Source organism: Drosophila willistoni (assembly GCF_018902025.1).
Source record: "Drosophila willistoni isolate 14030-0811.24 chromosome XR unlocalized genomic scaffold, UCI_dwil_1.1 Seg144, whole genome shotgun sequence".
NCBI classification, from domain to species: domain Eukaryota; kingdom Metazoa; phylum Arthropoda; class Insecta; order Diptera; family Drosophilidae; genus Drosophila; species Drosophila willistoni.
Window position 1 is genome coordinate 10,238,292 of NW_025814057.1, and position 15,191 is coordinate 10,253,482.

The following is a 15,191-nucleotide window of genomic DNA, read 5'->3' on the forward strand; positions in this document are numbered from 1 at the left end:
AGGGTGTACAGACCAAAAGCTGCGCAGTAGACAGAGCCAAGCCACGCATTTATTGATTTCTTAGAATTGAGTGAAAGAGTTGGAAAGAGAAAGAATAAGCGGCAAGAAAGAGCTGGAAAGCTAAGTGTGGGCGCGCTATAAACGACAGCTGGCATTTTCAAATACACAGTAATAAAGTAAAAAGAAAAATCAAAACATTTCATTGTTTTTTTTTTATAATTAATAAATAAAAGTTTCCAAACGAGTTTTAGGCAAAATGTTTCAAATAAAAAATGTGACGTCTTTAATGAAATTCAATTAGATATTAATTGCAAGAAAATTTCTCACAGTGTGGCTTAAATATAGAATTTGTCAATTCGTGGGCGCATTGCTGCTGGCTTTCTGTGTGTGCGTGTTGACGTCATTATAGCAAAAGCTTTGCTCTCGTTACTACGTTACAGGAAGCAGGACACAACACCAACACCACCACCATCACCGCCATCCTGGCTCAGACCCACCACCCACAACAAAATGTGGGGCCAGGTTAGGTTAGGCCAACATTTTTCTTGGCTCGTTGCAGCCAGCAGCAGTCAGTCGCCAAGCAGCCGCGAAAGCGTGCAAACACACATTAAATCGGGCCAATTCCTATTTAAGTATATCTATATATAAATATATATCTCTCTTAACTACAAAACAAAAGGGCAATAGAGCAGCATTGGCTCTCTAGAAAGTGATTGACAAAATATTCAAAGTGAAGCAGGAATCAAATATTATTAGAGTAGCCATAACCTTGGGGGAAAAATGCCCAAAACTCTTTGAATAACCCTTTCATCAATTTCTCTTCTTTGCGCTCTGCCCTCTCCCCTCTATCGAGTTTGTGTTTTATTTTTGTGTCTGTGTGTGCGTGTGGTGTGTTTGTGCGACGACAACTGTGGTAATTGGGTCAATCCTAAAGAGCAGAAGAAGAAAATAACCCAGCTAACGTATTGAAAGGACTAAGCTGGGGCAAGCGACAAAAACAAAAACGAAAACAGAAAAGTGTCCACCTGTTATGAAGGTAGCCTAATAGAATAATAACAACAACATGGAGGCCACACAGCCAAAGGTGCATCGTCAGCATCAACGTCAGCGTCGCACTGAAGCACGTCAACGTCGGCTGGAGCGTGAAGCCGCTGCAGCAGCAACAGCAACAGCAACACCAACAACACCCACACCAACACCAACGCCAACACCAACAACAGCAGCAGGAGCAACAACAACAATTGGAGAACAAGAGCTATTAGCAGCACAACCAACGGAAAAGTTAGCCACATTATCGTCATCATGTGGTGGTGGTGCTGGCGCTGCTTTAAATGATTCGCCATCTGGAACAGGAGCCACATCTAGCGCTGGTCGCATTAGTGCTCAAAGTTCAGCCGATAGCATTGAAATGGTTGGTTCACCTAGTCAAACCTCCCAGCAGACTGTTGTCCTGGTCAATGGGCATGCACCGCCAGCAACATCTTCAACGGATCATCACAGTCATCACCATCCAGAGGAGGAAGTTTCCTCTTCATTGGTTGGTGCCACCCATTTGGATGATTCGCCCACAAAGCCAACATTGAATAAGCAAAGCGATGGCAGTCGCAATTCATCGGGCGATGCATTGAGTTTGCGTGAAACACTTCAGCAACTGCCAGCAGCCACCCACGGACATCGTTCGAGAAGGACGCATTCACCGCAATCGCCAGCATTGCGTACCCTGGAGGCAGATTCATCATTTCATCGTGGCATTTTGGGTTATATGGATCGTGAGCTCAAGCAAAGTTCACCAACGCCATCGGCTACGGGTGGTGGTGGTGCTGGACCTAGCGGTAGCAGTGGCGGTGCAGCTGGCAGCAGTGGTGCCTCACGTAAACAGCAATCTCTATCCGATCCCCAGGCTAGTCCAGCGCAACGTTCATTACGTTCGCGTAGCAGTTTCGATAAGAGTCCACGGCGTAAACGCAGCAAATCGGAATCTCGTAGGCGACGTGAACGTAAACTTATTGCCGCTGGCGAAATGGAAGTGCGTCAGGCGAATGAGACTCTAATGCGTTATTTGAAACAATGTTCAGATATGCATGATGCCTCACTGTCGGGGGAATTGGAAATCGATCAGAGCTATGAGGAGAGACGAGTGCATCGCAAGACCAAATCGCAGCGGGATAAACGGGGCCAGCTAATCAGTGAGTAGTCCCCAAGACCCATTGAGGAAAAAAAAAGCTTCCCAAACCCCTACAAAAACACAAAATTATATGCTCTCGAGGCTTCTGCGCAATGCCTGGCTAATTCTACCCCCCACTCTTTCTCTCTCTCTCTCTCTCTTTCTCCTCCTCTTTCTGTCGCCCAATTTAGGTAAACTGTACTCAGCTGGTGGTTTATCATCCATTTTGAAGGAACTGGCCGATGACATTGCCCCAACTGAGGGGGAAGAGATCTACAATCCATTCACACCGGTCGTCTCGCCCACTGATGATACGCCCGCGCATATAGACAAAATGTTCTTGCAGACGTCATCAGGGTATCGACCAGTGGAGCATAGCTACTATAAACGTTCCTTTGTGGGCGTTTCGCGCGGCATTTCAGGTGGTGCGGGACCAGGTGGTGCTAATGGTGCGGGTGCTGCGATTAGAGCGGCTGGAAACGGCAGCTTAGATGGCATCTCGGCGGCGGAATTGGGTGGTGCCGGCATTGGTGGTGGTGCTGGCGGTGGTGGTCGTCGTCTATTCCGTTCGAATGGCTTTGGCTCAGTCAGCGATACGCGTTGTCTGCTCGATGCCGACTTCAATCGGTGAGTGTTAAAAAAAAAAGGAGGAGAAAAACCAGGACCTCCTCGGTATGTGATGAATGACGTGCACAAATACATATATATGTTTTTCCCCTTCGGGTGTTTTTTTGTTGCTTGTTTGTTTGTTTTTTATTCGACAAAAATAATCCTGCGGTTGCCCGGGCTATTTTTAGAAACGGCTCCCCAAATACATTTTTGGTTTTTTTGGGGTTTGTTGTGTTGTGGCGAGGACCCGCTTGAAGATTGCATTACATTTCTAAATTAACAATTTATACCCAATCGGACATGAACTGAGTATAAGGGGAGGGCGGTGGGTGCTTACTTATTTTTTAAGGGTCTTAATCGTTTTTGGAAACGCGCCTTGGGAATGCGTTATTAGCAATATCCTTAAAGTATGGGGATTAATGCAAATCGGAATCATTTATATGGCCTAAACGATGGATTGTGTGTGAGATGAATGCTAAAATGGTTTCTTTAGCTTTAGTTAGATAATAAAATTGATGTTAGTGTATGAAAATATTTAACTGGTTTCCCCTTCTTTTGTATTATTTTTCTTTTTAGTAATGGCGGAGGCGGTGGTATTACCAGTAATATACAATTGGCCTGTGTAATTCAACGAATTTGGCTACTCATTTCAAATATATGCCATGGCCTGTTAGCTGGTCTAGCATTGGCTCATTTACTTTTTGTATTAAGCAGTCATCCCATGGATTGGGCAAAGGTTATCAATGGCATGAGTCTTGCGGGCGAGACAACATCTGCCACATCTATGATAATGGTTACACCGACTACAACAACAACAACAGCGACAACAACAATAGCAGCAACAACAGCAGCAACAATAGCAGCAGCAACAGCAACAACAACAACAACAACAGCATCAGTTACAGGTACAACAACAACCAGCTTAAATATAGATTTAAATATTGGAGAGACAAGCGGAAGTGGCGAAGCTTCATTATCATCATCTTCATCATCAGCAGCAGCGGCAGGATCATCAGGATCAACGACAAATGCCAACGATGCCTTGGCATTAATAAGTGATTATGCTGGATTTGCGGAAATCTATTTAAATACCTTCTACTGTTTGGCTATCATCTGTCTCGTTTCGGTATTTGATCGGTGAGTCAAATAAAAATAATCTCTAATAGTGAGAGAAGAAGAGTTTAATTCAAAGCGTCCAATCAAATATTAATCGTAGAATAGGAAAATGACAAACAGCAAGGACATATATTGACAGTTCACTTGAAAAATGACATGGCACACAATACAATTACAATCGAAAGAGGATTAATTTTAAGGCCTTTTCCCATTCATTCAGTTACAAGTTTTCGTGTGTCTGGCAACCTTCATATACATATATCCTTGCTAAAAATAGAAAGTGAAAGTCAAACTCATTTCGCTGAAGTAGTTAGTTTAGTTAGCGTTGGGTTAGCCATGTGCGTGTTAGATTCTAGTATAAGGCTGTGTTTATAGGTGTGGGCTCAAGAACACATTGACCTCAAATAGCAGGCCCCTAAGCTTGGTCAGACCCTTGGATAAGCCGTCATGCATATTTTCATTGAAGAACATACGAAAAAAAAAATAAAAAACCACATACAATATCCACCAATCTCAAGGGAAATTGAGTCTACCATAAAAATACATATAGATATGCATGTGTAGCGTAATCTTTGTATGTGTGTGTGTGCGTGTGCGAGTCTAGACAAGCGCTGAAATGTAGGCTAGTGTTTTTATTTTTTCTTCATTTTGTTTGAACGAATTTGAAATTGTTGAACTATTTGTTTGGCTTCATGGCAAATAATTTGTATTCATAGCTCTCAATGTATATAGTCGATTTCATCAGCCGCGACAAAATATTTTAATGCCCTTAAACTTTGCTCTTTTTCGCCACCACCATCTGCGTTTGCCCACCCCCCTGCTTCTTCTTCTACTCTGTACCGTCCCGTGCCGTGCCAGTGTCCCACGCCATTCCATTCCATTCTATAGCTCTGCCTGCACTCTTGACCTTTAAAGGCTGCGACGAATTTTGAGTGGGTGGCAGTAGAGCAATTGTCTGCTGATGTTCATTTGCTTTTCGGTTTTGCTGTTTTGGCTTGCAATTTTGTCCTGTTTTGTGTCCATGATGAACCAACCTTCTCATCCTCTTTCATTTCTAGAATGGATAAAAGTGTGAAACTGTGTATGACATTTCACTTCGTTATCCTGTGGCCGCTGATTTATGTACGTTCTTGTTGTACATTGCCAGTTGCTTTGGCTAAATGTTATTCATGTATAGTCAGACTGTGGGCGTTATGGGTATCTGTTGTTGACCTTTCACTGCTGTTGGCATCTCAACCATATTCTACTACTAAGTATACAGTATATAGTATAACATTATTTATGTACATGCAGATGAGCTAACCCACTTGAGACTCTGACTCTGATTGAATTAAGAGGCATAAATGTCAACTGTATACTAACTAACTAAAAGAACGCTGAGAAAGGACAACATCCAGCTTAAATTCATAAAGATAATCTTATATTTGTTACAAAAAGTTTAAAAAATAACAATAAAGGGAAGGACTGCAAATGAAAGTGAAAAGGAGAACAAGCTGAAGTTCGGAGAAAGTTAGATTTGAAGAAGAAAAAGCTAAGAATGCAAAAAAGAAATGAAAAAGAGAAAGAAGAATGAAGAAACAAATAAGTACATAAAAAAGGGACATTGAAATGATAGCGGAAAGAAGAAAGTTAATAGAAAGAAATTGAAATAGAAAGAAGAATGAAGAAAGATGAAAGGAAAAGGAGGATGTGGAAGAAAACGAAATAGAAACGGCAATTTGAGAGTTAGGAAAAAAAAAAAATTCCTAAAATATAAAGAAAAAGAAACAGGTGGAAAAAAAGCAATGAAAATTAGTCCAAGGTATAAGGAATATAAAAGGATCTCTCTCATAGAACGAATAAAATTAGAAAAATATTTAACTAAGTAAACATATATTAACCTATTGTTTGCTTTACCCTTACAGCATGGACATTTGTCGTTGGAGCTTTTCAAATGCCAGCGAACTGATATCATTTCGTTGGCTCATCATCACAATGATCTACATAGCGACAATAATACTCACCATATGCTCGGACTCTATCGATGAGAAACTCTATCTATTCAACAATAATGCAAATATAACACTGACACAACATGAACTGGTAAATATTATACTCTTCCACACAATAACTGATCATATTTGAACGATTTCTTCTATCCAAATGACAGCTAAGCAACAGTGTACAGAGTGTATGGAGCAGTTTGTCGGTAACTCGCAGTATTGCGGCCATTTCGGGATGGATAATGATTGGATTAACACCGCAGGAGGATATGCTTTATGAACATCTTGTCGATCTCACCAAATATCAATTGACAAATAATTGAATTTAAGTATATAGGGGGGAAAAAAAGGGCAAAACCTAATAAGAACAATTTATTAAATTTGTATATACATACATACATATATAAAACTGTAGTTCAAATTTGTAGCTGCTGTTGTTCAGTTATTGGCTTTTTATATTGTATAATCGAAGTTAGTTAATTATAAAACCAGAAATAACTCAAACTAATCAATATATAAACTATCTACAACAATAACAAAACAAAAAAAGAAAAAAAAAACAAAATAATACAACAAAAACGAAAAAAAAAACAACACAACAAATATAACAAAAAACCGAAGCAACAAAACGAAAAATATTTTAAACAACACACACACAATAAGCTTTAAAATGTCAGCAATTTTGACAATTGCATTGATATTGATGTCGATATCAAAATCTAAAACAAACAAACAGATGCTGAAATCGATATCGAAATCGATGTCGAGGTCGAAATCATGCCGCCAGAAAAAAAAACAAATTTAGCTTATTAAGCAAAGTAATTAGAGGAAAGATTCTGATCCGAATATGATGAAAATTATATACCTATATAATAAAAACCTATATATTTACCATATAGATGTACCCGTGTACTTATGCATATATACAATATGTTACCTATATAGATATACATTTTACTTATATATACATATACTAAATATATATATATATATATATATTTGACATACTTTTTCGTACACATATCGTCTAGAGAAAAACAAAAACTTTGTTTAATTTATATATTTACATACTAAACTTATACATACATATATATATATATACATATGTATGTACATATATATAGAAAAATATATACATATATAGATATCGTTATGAAAATTAAAACGAAGAGTGGATAAAAAGCATGTGGAATAATATCGAATTATAATATTGAAAGGCTTCCCCACTTTTAATTGATACCAACAATTGATATTGTTTATATCGAAAGTTTTGTTGCTCAATTAAAGGTAATTTTCAAATTTTCAAATGCATAAAGACTTTCCCTATAGGCAATACCAATTGTAGTTCAATTAATTTAGAAGTGAACAACAACAAAAATCCGAATAAGCAAAACTCATTTGTATAAAAGCGTTAATTACATACATAGTAGAGTGTATATATCTAGAAATTATATATGAATTGTATATGGCAAAAAAGAAATATATAAAACAAATATTTAGAAAACCAATAACACAAAAAAAAAAAAAAAAAAAAAAAAAACATAAGAAACAACAAATTGTTAGAAATTATACACAAAATTATTATATCGAATCAATTCAAAAATAGAAAATCAATTCTCAAGCACCACTTGTCATCTTCGATGGGAAAATCACAAAATTTTGTTCCTATCATTGTGTTATTTTCCTAAACCATTTGCCCATATTACTCTACATACATACATACATACATATGTACATATGTACATATAATGAATCTGAGAAACAAAGATAAAACTTGCTTCCAATGATTTTACATAGTTTTGTATAATAGCTTTTTGAAATATTACATCGAAACAAACATAATGAGTATGTTATATTGTTTATTTATTCTCCAGCCAAGAGTATATAAAATGAATGATATAGGCTACAAACAATTTACGAAACTGTATATAAGTCGAGTGCAATAAACAAAAAAAAAAAAACAAACAAAAAAAAAAAACAAAACAAAAAATAAACAGAAACTAAAGTTTAATATTATATGAAACCAATTATTATACGGTATACCTACGATCTAATTAGATGGACAAATGAACGAGCTAATTGGAATAACGAGATGAACAAAACAAACCCAAATAACATGATATTGTAAAATTGTATATAAAATCTATAAACGCAAATAAAAACGAATATCAAATTGTAAAAAGAGCAAAGCAAATTTAACGGTTTTTGTCTATTCAATGAACTAAGCTTTATATAGCTTTCAAAAAGCCCGCAAAGCTTTTGTATTCTCATGGTTATGGTCACACCTTAAAATGAATGCGATATATTTATCGAATTTTAGGATCTAGGGTGAATATACGTATTATTTTAAATAAGGGAAACTTAATGGCAATATTAGGTCGGTAATCGGCATTAACTGAGCTTATGTTTCATAAACAATGTTCTGAAGTTTTTCAGTAAAACTGAATCTGATGCTCTCGAATTTGAATGAAGTTCCTGAAAAGTTTTCACCTGCGATCAATATGGTAAATAAAGCTGAGGTTGAATAGTAAAGTACTAAGATTAAGTGAATTTCATTACAAATTATTTTTTTTCTACTAAAAATTGAAAAGCAATCATCAAAAGAGAGATCGAATCTACAATTACACTTACAATTCAAAACAACATTAAGTTTAGAATCAGGTAAAGGAAAGTAGATTCCTTTGTGGATATTGTGGGATACGAATTATCAAATTTGTAAACAAGTCAAAAAAGGTGAAAACAAAAGTAAAAGCTGCTGTTAAAATATAACTTTGACTAATTGACTAATAATTATAACAAATTTTCAGATAACAGTCAGTTTTAAGATTAATTTTTGGATGTATTTGCATTTATTAGGGGGCTAATCGAATTCAAAACTTCGATTACTCTGAATATTTTTCAATGAGAGCATTTTTAGAAACTCCAAAGAAACGAAACCGAAACGAGTCCTTACGAATGTCACAGTATTCTAAATATTATGTAAATGTCTATACGACGCAAATGAATACCCATATCTTTTAAAAACTTAAAACTACGTTTTAACGTTTTTGAAAAGTTATTTGTTTGTGTGAATACTCATTCGCCTCGTCTACATAATTTGGTTTTCCATTTAGTAAATTCATCATATTATTTAACGAACAAAAAAGTTTGACTAGTTCATCACCACTTTTATTTAATGAATGACATTTTCGTCAAACTATAAATAATTAAGGGAATTGGACACATGCAGGAAAGTTGGTCAAATTAATCATGTTCATTTTATTGCCAAAAAAAAAAGTAATAATAATTGACTAGTTAGTAAATAAAAAAGACACTGCATAACATTTTAATTAAATGTTCTAATTTTCAAGCATACTTTAATTAATAGGTATGTATGTGTTTTTAATACATGCCAACTCACACCAAAACAAATAACTTTTAGTTCAGACATTCTCCTTCTATGTGCTCCATGGGATGCCATGTCAGCCACATGTTTTTTAATTTGAATTTTAATGTTATATTTAAGTTGATTTGCAATTAATTTGTTTCTCTTTCTTTCGCTTCTATGATATGCAAATTAAAAATGTAATAATTTCGAAAAAAAAACATGAAATTTAGAAAAACAAAAAAATTTATATGGAAATCTAATATTTTGTATGCCTTTGTTGGCATTTACATAAATGATTTTTAAACAGTTTTTGCCTTTTGCTTTCGCCCTCTCTCCGTGCATGTGAAGAGGTCAGAGATAGGGAGTGAGAAAGACAGGAAAGGAAAGTTGTCATGCTTTTTCTTTTTTTTTTATTTTGTTTGCCTTTTGGCACAAAATGAAAGTATAATTTACACACAAAAATGCATAAATCTCGCCAAAAAGCATCCATCCACTATGTAAACAAAAATAAAACTTCCTTTTGAACATGGATGGTTAATATGTATGCAGATGTGGTTTGATGTGGTTAAATTTTGTTTAGATGCGCGGTCTTAGAGGCCTCATAATTAGAATAAGCACCAAAGCGGCTGGCGGTAAATACATTATCATCATTAAACCACTTGCTGCAATTATGGCGCTAATTGAATTTCTAAATGAATATAATGAGTCAACAGAACCAACAACAACAAGCATCAGGATAAATGACCTAAACACGGCAAGCGAGCGAATGAGTATTATAAAAATTTTAAACTAAATCCCCATGAAAATTGTATACCCTCGAAAAGTATACATAAGTGAGGCCGATATAAACCATATATCTATTTGCCATTGTAGTAAATTTAATGATATGTCTTGATAAATTGTAGAACTTTGGTTTCTTTAAGAAGAATTTGATATTAGTTGGAACTGTCTTACAGTCGGTCTGTGAGGACTTTGTTAATTCAAACCATTCACTTGACCAGGCTAATACTCAAACAAAGAAGTATGATCAAGTTCATGGTTAATTCAAATTACTATTTATTGTATAGGCAAGAAAGATCTGAAAACAATTGTTGTGCGTATATGAAAGACGTCTTTTGCGTTTGATTTGACATGGGCACTAATATGCCTTTTGTATTAATAATGATGGATATTCTAGCCTCCTGGCCATGATGGGTAAACCAAGATGAGAACAAGGACGATGTGCACAATCTCCTGTAATTAGGTTAAACACACACGTGGCTCCAAGTGGTCGAGTTGTCTGTGTGTGTGTTTGTGTGTGTTGTGAGATAAAATTCTATAAAAATGAGGTGAGAAAATTAAATAAAGCAATAGGAAAGCAGCTACAGCAGCGCAACTGGCGGCTGGCATAAGAAGTAGAAAATGGGCGCGTAATTTCCACGTTTAACCGCATGACAGCGGAAAAAATTCTACAACCCATGGACACAAAACCACTTTTACATATGTATACAATATAAAAAGGTATATACATATATAAGCTCATGAGTGTGTGTGTGTGTGTGCGTATGTGGTGTCTAAATTACAATTACATGGTCCAACCGACCAAGTGGCCTTCTTTCTGTCCAGCAGCAGCAGCAGGACATTTAAGCATATGGTGATATAATTATCCTGTTGCTTTGCTTACAGCTTGAGCTCGTTTTACCACACACATATACACACACACACACAGACACACACGGATAGACACAATGTATGTGCCCTACTTGAGAATGTTGCTTATCGCCATACTCATCAAGTTGGTGTTGTTGGCCAAGTAAGAAAACTAGAGTGAGTAAGAGTGAGATAGATGAGTTTTCTTTATTACCTTTATAACCAATAATGGGGGATAAAACAGAAGAAGAAGAACAAAAAACCAAACATAGTTGATTAATATCAAGGGTTAGATGTGGCAAAGGAGGAAGTCATTAGAGGCATGTGTTGGTTATATTAACAATATGAATTATGCATCACTTTTGTTTAATAACAATAATCCAATTACAAGTAACTAAAATACTTCTAATAATCATGATACTAAACTCAATTAATAAAAGTCAAACCCTTTCAAGATCTCTATTCTAATAAGCTGATTAAAATGAACTTATTATTATATTAATTTCACTATTTAATATTAGAATTCCAAGTTTTTGAATATTATAATTCCAAGTATTTGAATGTAGAAACAATTTCATCTACATATCTTATAAATTGTAATAGATTTTAAATTTTTATTTTCTGCTTTCTGCTTGCTATAATTTGAGTTGATTTTACTTTTATTCTATAAATAAGCTTTAAAATTAATAAATATTTCAACATTTACAAGTTATTTAAAACCAAAGAAGAAAATGGAAATGAAAACTATAGATCTATATCTTCTCAATATTCAGGTTCTTTAATATATTCTTATTAACATTTATTATTTCTTTTCATTTAAAAAAAAAATATTCATCTTTTTTTTTTATTGATTTTTACCTTAGATTGATTGGTCCCTGATCTGATTTTAACTATGTATATCTCAAAGGGAATTTCCGATTAAATATTTTCGTTTTGTATAGTCTACTTTTATGCGCCATCAAAGGGTATTCGTAGGTTTTTTCTTTGTTTTCATTTCTGCCTGAAACACCAAAAAGGAAACTTGTTGCCTTAACTTTTAATTAAGCCAAGAGTTTTGTATATATATTATGTGTGTATGTGTGTGTGTGTGTATGTGTTTTTCTGAGTTTGAGAATGGGAGGTGAGGAGGTTACAAACTGGTACGATTCTGTAATATGTTTATCTGTATATGTAGACGAGTAACGAGCAGCGTTTGGAGTGCGTGCAAAATTAACAAATAAGCGTATAAATTATGCCACAACACGGGTAACAAACACACACACACACACTCACATACAAAAGTATATGTATATGAATGTGTATTGTGAAACAAGCAGAGGAATAAACGTAGAAATATGAGTAGCAACTGGCCAGAATGGCGTCGATGGCGACAAGCAGTACACAACAGGCTGTCACTCGTTTGCTGTCCAACAGGCAGCAGCAACACCAACGCCAACACCAACACCAACACCAAAAGCAACACCAGCAATACCAAAAACAGCAGGCAGATGGCTTCAGGCCATCAACTGGCTAGCTTCGAATTACAGTTACAGTGGCTTTAAAACGCACTGTTGTGGGTGTTCGAACGGGTGTGTGCCTTATTGTTGTTGCTTCTCAAACATGACACTTGCTTAGGCAACATGCATACGAACACCCATACGCCCACACTCCCACATCTACACCCACATACCCACAAAAATGGACACATGCACAGCCAGTGGCGGTTCCAGAGGGGGAGTAATTACCCCCACCCCCAAAACAACGTTGATGCAAAAACTTCTACTATAATGCACCACAAATACAAACATTTTAGTTAAATCTTTCTCTTTTAAGTCCGCCCCTGTGCACAGCAGGATCTGGAAATTCGCCACATGCCGAGCCTTCAATACCTCTTTATATGAATTGAAGTATTTTCACTGAATTTTTAAAGCAAGTAAACTATTTCAAGAAAACGTATAATTATGGCAAATTCTTGAGCTTTATTCATTTCATTTATTTACTTTGTCACCTCTCTGTTTTAGCTACAGGGTATAATATGCTGTCCATTTGTAGATCTCTTGTGGGCTCACGTGTCGTATGCCTGATATTGACAGCAAAACGCGCAATGATGGGGCCATTAGAAAGAAGGGCCACACACACACACACATACACATATACAGGCACATAAAGTCGTATACCTGGGGCCGACTTCAGCCCACTTGAAACCAGCTCCTATCCCTGTCCTGGCATGCTGGCTCTTAGTCGCGGACTCGTTAACATAAAAGCATTTTATGCCAACTCAGTTTGGTTCATTGCGATAAGCAGGCGGCGGCACCACTCGGCGCTAGTCACTGGATTTATTGTTTATGTTTCCTCGGCCATCAACAGCAAAAAAAAAAAGAAGAGATACGGGGAGAGAAAAAGGGATAGAAAGAGAGAGAGTTGTCCTATTTGGCCAGCATCTTCTGTGCTGGGCGTGAAGATTTTACGAGAATTGCACTGGCCAACGGCCATACATGCGTACATACATATATACTAAAGGATGAGTGCATAAACTGAACTAAGATGATCCCACAAAATGAAATGCTTGTACAACACGCAACAAAATATGTATAACCATTTCGTTTATTTTCCTTTATTTTTTTTTTTTTTGTTTGGTTTGTTTGTCTTTCTTGTTTTTGTTGGCTACTTTCCAACTGGACTTTCGCTAATTTCCAAGTCCTTTTTCGGTTTGAGCTGGGTCGCTGTTGAATGAGACTTTAAGAGACTTTTGTCTCTTTAAAAATATGATGGCAAATGAATCTTTTAGTGTTCTTTGACTGTGTCACTAAACAAATTTTGTACATTAAAACCATCAAGATGGGACCTTTTAATATTTGCTTTAATCTTTCGTATGGGCCTTTATTTGCAAACATATTCAATACGCGAATGATTAAATTTTTAGTATTCCATATATTATACAAGGATTGCCATATATTTCATTTGTTGACATCAAACTATGGATGAACTTTCATACCTTTTGTTCTTATTGGCTTTATTTTGTGCCTTTAACATGGACTTTGACACATCCACCGCTTGCCTTTCTTTCATAATTTACGAGCCCAAATGTTTCATTTCATGTTTTATGGCAAATAAATTATGCCATGCCCCTCTCTCAACAACGACAAAGGCAACTGGAAAAAAAAACGAAACGAAAAAGGGAGCAGACACCACTCGGCAGCCAGCGATGCGGGGACTGGAGGAGATTGAGCTAAGCCAACGATAAGGACTTTTTGGTAACCAAACAAGAAAGATGCCAAAATAATGGAGGAACTGCAAAACGGATAGAGCTGAAATTTATGTGCGTTTATTGATTGCCGAGGATCTCTCAGCGAATTTATGTAAATTTCCTTTTTGCTTTTTTTTTTTTTTCTTAAGAACTTCAATGCGACTTTTATGAAGACAGAGTGCAGCTGAGTCTAAGGACAGGAAGCCAAAGCAATCTCCGTTGGCTTTCAAAAGGCAAAACAAAAAAAAAAAAAAGAACCGAAAAAAAGGATTTCGGGCCATGCAGCCAATGAGCCTTAAAGACAGCACGCAAAGTGGGCTGTTACAAGTGACCAAGGACAAGGACAGAAACTAAATTGAAATTCGCAACTTTCGATGCATACACACACCGACACACCACACACAAACACACACACACACACACACACATAAACAAAAAGCATGTGGTGGCAGCCATATATGCTCCAGCTTCTGTTCCAGTTTCAGCTTCTACTCTCATTCCTACTTCTGGGCCATATGTGGGTCATTTATATGCAAAAAGCATAAGCAAAGCTTACGATATGTTTCCTCTAATAAGCTAAAAAAGAAAAAAAAAAAAATCGGTAGAAGGACCAGAACCTGCGACTCCTACCCAGCACGTATTCTGCCTCTCAGTCAGGTACTGTAATTTGGAAAGAGAACGCAACAAAAGAGACACACTTTGACTGAAACAGAAAGAGAGAGCGAAATGGAGGCAGACTATAAATATAATTTCAATAGAAAAAGTTTCCAATATAAGTCCAAGTATTGTTCGTGACTTGTAAGCACTTGGTATGCACGATAGTTCTTCTTATTGTTACCATATTCCTATACAATTTAACTAAGATTTTCGTTTTTTTGTTTTTTTTTTTCTTACATGCAATTTACATCATAATATTTTTATTATTAAATTGCTTATGACTAAGAAGCAAAGGTTAACCCAACACCAGGCAATACCATAAAAGTACGAAAAAAAACTTTGTCAAACATCAAAGGTAAATTTAATTTTCAGTCTTTCGAAAAATAAAAGCTGAAAGAGTTATAATTCTTTTACCAACAACAAGACTAACAGTTTAATTGA

The 15,191-nt window shown here is 36.1% G+C and overlaps 1 protein-coding gene across 1 annotated transcript; it reads left to right on the forward strand.

The window, feature by feature from the left end:
• The first annotated feature begins 574 nt into the window (after positions 1-574).
• LOC6639499 lies at positions 575-6,416 on the forward strand. The gene is made up of 6 exons (XM_023179552.2): positions 575-2,186; positions 2,356-2,791; positions 3,350-3,608; positions 3,723-3,910; positions 5,794-5,971; positions 6,039-6,416. Exons 1-6 carry the CDS (start codon positions 1,064-1,066, stop codon positions 6,192-6,194), a joined length of 2,340 nt encoding a protein of 779 aa, XP_023035320.1. The 5' UTR covers positions 575-1,063; the 3' UTR covers positions 6,195-6,416.
• The last annotated feature ends 8,775 nt before the right edge of the window (positions 6,417-15,191 follow it).